This window comes from Typopeltis vanoorti, chromosome 11, assembly GCF_054136105.1.
Source record: "Typopeltis vanoorti isolate ZY-2024b chromosome 11, IOZ_Tvanoo_1.0, whole genome shotgun sequence".
In the NCBI taxonomy this organism is placed as follows: Eukaryota; Metazoa; Arthropoda; class Arachnida; order Uropygi; family Thelyphonidae; genus Typopeltis; species Typopeltis vanoorti.
The window spans coordinates 133,367,980-133,373,979 of NC_143559.1; the positions used below are offsets into that span (position 1 = coordinate 133,367,980).

Here is a 6,000-nt window from a genome sequence, read left to right on the forward strand (position 1 = left end):
AGTTGTAAGTTCATTTTATAAAGCAAAATTAAGAGCACACAAATGATAAACATTATTAGAGCCAGAAAATAAGGCATTTTCATTTCTTGATCTAATTTTTTTTTTTTATTTTTTTTTTTTATAGTAAAAGATATATTAAGAGTAAAATACTGTTGGATTTAGATATGTTAAAATATTTTGCTTTTGAATCTACATTAAATAACATCAGTATTTCATTGTATATTTTAACTAATTAAAATCAATATGAACGTTTATTTTGCAAGTGCAAATGATGTGAAACCAATCAGTGCCTCTCCTCTTCTCTGAGGGGAGATATTCATCCCATTCAAGTGCCATCTCATATCTAGTAGGATGACTACCGATTTGACTCATGGTTAACTACAGGCATTACAAGGCCAGACTGCCTGTACTATGATGAAAATCTTAAGTTTTTGAGTGAAAAAACTCCCTACCTCCATGACTGGATAACTCTCCTTTAGTTGAAAGAGACCAGATAAAGATCCCTCACATCACAGACAGGAATCAAACCCAGGTCTTTCTGATCAAAATGCTTCATCTATACTGATTGAGCTACAGAGGCCAAGATATAATACTGCTTTATTGTATAAACACCATAAGAGCAAAAGTAACTTGCTGAGTAATTAATATTTTCAGGATTTCAAATCATCTTCAGGCACAAATTACAACTGATAAATTACAGCACTCAGATTTGTAACTACAAAGAACTAATGTTCTATTTAAGGAATCCTCTAGGAACAAGAGGAGTGGGAGGGATTAATTTATGCTCAATAGTCTTAGAATGAGTCTCCCAGATCTTAGACAAAATAATGCAATCATGGAGCAAGAGAAAAGCTGTTTTAAGTATAATTAGCTGTTCAATTTTATGGTGTAGAAACAAGACAAAACGTAACGGCTGTATCTAAGATGTAAGTCGGCAATCAGAACTGATGGTAGAGGAAGATGATCTAATGTAAAATTCAGATGCAAGACAAAGATGCACACTGTCTCCACTGTTATTCATAATTTATGAATTGCATCATAAAGGAAAGTGGCATTATGAAAATTCACTAACATTCCTCTTAGATTCAGTACTTACACTACTTTAATGCTATTTAATTAAGCACTGAAGGAGTGCTTAATAGAATCTGTAACAAATTGGGTATGAAAATCAACAATAAAAACAGACTAAAAAAATAGAGAAACACTGAAAACAACTGCATCCAAAATGGGAAGTTCATAGAACAAAACATTATGGCTATTTAGACAATTTTTTAGTGAGTGAAGATGAAAAATTAAATATGAAAACAGACAACAATAAAGAAAGCTGTTATGATAGTCAACTTCATATGGAATAAGAAAAATTAGTCAAAACACCAAACTGGGAGTAAACAAGTTAAAATTAGCTTGAATAATTATTGGTCTCAGATCTGGAAATAAAGCACTTTCATTAGATAATAGAACCTAATATTAGACATTACAATCTAAAAAAAGTTTTGGAAGAAGAAAAAATAGGCAAGGGAACAGATGCATCAATTGCAGAATCATAAAAATGTATATTAGAAAGTAACTGCACATTGTTAACATTCAGGAATGTAGTTGATCTCAGATGGCATAGCCACTGAAACTGAATAAAGGAAAGGTTAGCAAAACAAGCATCTGATGTCAGCATGGCAGGAGAAAATAGAATGTAGGCCTAGATGGATTAATGAAGTCAAAAGTGCCTTAGATCAAAAATTGCAAGATTGACAATATTGGAGTCCTCATAGATAAGACAAATTTGGAGGAAAATTGATAAGTTAATAACTTCAACTTTTCATGTAGACCCATTGAGGGTATATATGAAATTTGATGAGGCTTTTTGAAGTTAAGGGAGGAGTGTTTATGGATTATTTTTAGAATCAGCTAATGCACATTCTAAAAATAGTCTTTCAATGTTATAACAGTTCACTATGCAACATAACTGTCTGCTTCTATTTAATTCTGTTAGAAGAGTATCCCAAACATGGTCTGCCTGTCCTGAGATATGTAGTTTATGTTCTCCAAGATGGATATTAAGAGGATGTGCAAGATGAAGAACCTCGATCCAAATGACAAACTTCGGCTACATTTTCAGATGTACCCATGAACATAAGGAATAGGAATAGTTTAATCTTGTGTCACAAGATTAAAATTATTCCCATCTAGTTGTACAACCAACAAGGAAAGAGTTTTCTTTTTCTATAATGAAATATATTCATGCATATTTAAAATGTACTAAAAATGTTATCTGATGTGTCTATGCTCCAAAGACTCAAATAGTAAAAACATCTCTATACGACAGCAAAATTGTAGTGATGCTAAGTACTTGGCTTTCTAGATTAACTTTGAATTAACTATGCTTTTTTTATCTGGCCTCTAGAAACAACTTTGATTTTGAAATCAAAGATGTTTTGAAATCAATGAAAAAAAAAAAAAAAAACAAGACAATAAAATTCGAAGATAGCTACAAATATTTGGGAATTTTAGAAGAATCAGAAATTTTGTACAATAAGATCAAAGAAAACTAGAGCAGAATACATAAGGCGGCTAAGAAAACTCTTTAAGCCAATGCTTAACGCTGAAATTTGATAAGTGCAATTAACACCTGGGCCACACCTGTTCTGAGATATTCAGTAGGCATTGTTGAATGGACCCAGCTAGAGGTGGAGGACTTAGTCCGAAAAACTCGAAAATTAATGACAAGGCACCACCCTCAATCTTCGCCGTGACATTGATAGGCTCTACCTATCACACAAAAAAGGAGTCAGAAGATTATTACAAGTAAAGCAAGTTGTTGAAGAAAACGACACCTGAATGATTATCATCTGCAGCAAACAACGGAAATTTTTGTAATTGAGGTAAGGAAGGAGTTTATTTAAACCCATAGAGCCAATAATTAGAGTACAAGATCAACCAAGTAAAAGTGAGAACTGAAAGATGGAAAAAAAGGCATTTTATGGAAAATACCTTCACAGCATAGAGGACAGCGCTGGGTGCGCTTGACCTGGCAATGGAACACTAAAGAAAGAAACAGAGTTCGTAATTTTTGCATCACAAGAACAGACCATTAAAACCAAAGTTATGAAAGCAAAAATACAAAAAAAAAAAAATTCAGGAAGACAGTAAATGCAGATTATGCAAAGAGAAGGAAGAAATGGTAGACCACACTGGGTGCAGTAAAATCGCACAAAAGGGCGAGTTGTGGGAGAACTGTGGGTGAGGCAAGAGGTATGCGAATTTTAAAACCCGGGTTTTAAGGGCGAGTTGAGAATTCTTTGGGAAGAAGGCGAAAAAATTTTTTTGGGGGGAAACAAGATTAGTAGTGGGAGTAACGGGGGCGGGGGGGGGGAAGAGCACTTTCGACACTACGTAGTCTTCGGAGCTCCTGGGAAAAGATTTTGCCAACGAGATGGCTCATACCCCTAATCTTGTTCCATCTTAATCTATTCTTCTCCTTTCCCCTCAATTTTTTTTTTTATTTTACACCTTGTTCCCAAAGAATTCTCAGCCCACCCTGAAAACCAGGGTTTTAAAATTCCCATACATCTTGCCTTACCTGCAATTCTACCCCCCCCCCTTCCTTTCAGTCATACTTTAGTAATACAAATGCATATTACCATACGCTGCTCAATAAGAAGATAACCACGAACATCCTACAAAAGGTAGGTACAAAATTATTCTTCCCATTATATGGGAAGAATAATTCCCTAAAACTTGAGTAAAAAGCCAATGACATTATAAAAAAGGGTAACTCCTATACAAAAATAGCCATAAAAATTAATATTTATTTAGAGGAGTAACATGGAAATTTTTCCAGAAATAAGAAAATTACTTTAAAATAAAAAATAATCCTACGTTTGATTTAGTGTGAACATTATGAAACTGGCCTCAGCAAATTTTGCATGTAAATTATAATATTCGCAATGTCATTTTTTAGAATGGAAATTAATCAGCGACAAAAAATAAAGCGTACTTTAAAATTGCCACCTATGGCAAAGTGCCAATTTTTATGGTTGAGATATACAGAATGTATTAGGATAAGTAATTTTCCACTGCAGTTACCTACATATTTAGGTATATATTATTATTATCAGTGAGTACAGTAAAACTAAGTTGTAATCGCTTCAGTATCTAAACAATTTTCGTGTATAAGTAGACTCAAAATTATTTTACCGCCTTCACACACTACCGATTAAGATTTATCAATTGCGGCCGCAACGTCCGGCTACAACACGGTAGGTTACGTTACAAGAACGTACACCTAAGCCTAAAGAAGGACTTTTACTACTCACCTCTGTTCCAAGTAATGCAATGCCCAGTCGATAATTTCGCCTTTGACATCGCTCGGATCGAGAGCATAATTTCCTACGATTCCTATCCTAAGTTGAACCGCATCTTCACCCGTTGGCGATACCCTCTCACTGTTAAAATCCTTGAAAAACCGATTAATTTCTGTATCCTCCATCACCGTCCGTCGGTTGCTCTCACCAAACTGACGTCACAAACATATACGAGCGGTATGGAACGAAGTGATTCCACGCCTTTTATTTTCTGATCGATAGAGGGCAGCATCAAAAAGGAAAGCGCGCACACAGCGTCCTCTCTCGTTTCGAAATTTAATATGAAAAGTTGTTTAAAATAGCGTCAATATGCGGCTCTTTAAAAATAATATTTGCTAAAAGAATTACCAAAATTCAAGGACTGGATTGAAGAAATTTTAGTTGCGTTTCTGATGTCTTAATATAACTTAAGCGCATAAAGAAAGCGTCAAAAGCATTTTTCTATTAAAATAAAAATAAATGAAAAACATACAACAAAGTACTTCATTCGAATTTGCTGAACAGGAAAATAAAGTATATGCCCATAGTACAGCTAGAAATCAAGCTTCCTTCATAAAACCGTGCAATAATAAATAAATAAATATAAAAAAAAAATAATGATGATGATGAATACAATGAATCTCATATTTTCCACAGAATCGCGCCCTGTTTGTACGTCAGCAAATAGCTTAATTAGGGGAAAAGAAAATCAGCTCTTTAGCTTTGAGCTAGAATACCCTATCATGCAGTTTAACATTACAGCATGAACGATCATGTGCCTTAACTAGAGTGCAACATTTATCACGAAAGCAGGTAGAATTTAAAAAGTAATAATAACAAAATATTTTATTAAATTACATGCATTGTTTCAAAAGAAAATATCTTAGAATTAAAAGAAAATAAATAAATAAGACATTCTGCTAATAAATGAAGATACATATTATAATTTTGTCAAGGGCGAAAAATATATATAACTACGTATGGATCTTGTCATGGAATTCTTTGATAATTAACAGATAGCTTAGGTCAGGGGTTCCCAACCTTTTTGTTTCCTAGAGCACATTCTAAAATACCGGTAGGGCGACGGGCACCATCTATTTTTTCAAGCAAATTTTTTGAATTCGTTTGTTAAATGAATAAAACATACAAAGTTTACGTTATAATCAAATGTTTTATTACTTAAAAGTTTACATTATATAAAAATTTAAATATATATATGTAAGTTAGTGTGATCTTTGGCATTCCATTTCATTGGCCAGTGCTTCATAATTAGGAGAATATGATGATATTCCAGTTCTTAAACTGGAATGAACAACTTCGAATGCGCGTCTACTTTACATTGTATGCGTTTAATACTCGTCATGTGTATGGCATGCTATATGACGCATTAACGCATGCGTCATATAGCATGCCATGAATTGTTGGGTGATTATTTCAAACTATACGGCACACGGTTGAACAGCGGCGGGCACACACAAATTGGTCGACGGGCGCCATGGTGCCCGCGGGCATAGGGTTGGGAACCCCTGGCTTAGGTGTATGACTTTCAGTGCCTTTACTAAATTTCACACTTCACACCCTATATCTCCTGAAAGGATCAACGTTCAAATTGTGTTATTTTTTATTTTTTTAATTATTCAATTTCTTGTTTCGAAGCAGAAAG

General features: G+C 34.0%; 1 protein-coding gene across 1 annotated transcript in view; it reads right to left on the minus strand.

The window, feature by feature from the left end:
• Positions 1-4,518, minus strand: part of LOC150102064 (protein phosphatase 1E-like) — a 127,343-nt gene extending 122,825 nt beyond the window's left edge. The window contains exon 1 of the mRNA XM_090399961.1: positions 4,311-4,518. Within this exon, the coding sequence (XP_090256087.1) occupies positions 4,311-4,483 (173 nt within the window). The 5' untranslated portion in view covers positions 4,484-4,518. The remainder of the gene's footprint in view (positions 1-4,310) is intronic.
• Positions 4,519-6,000: the final 1,482 nt, after the last annotated feature.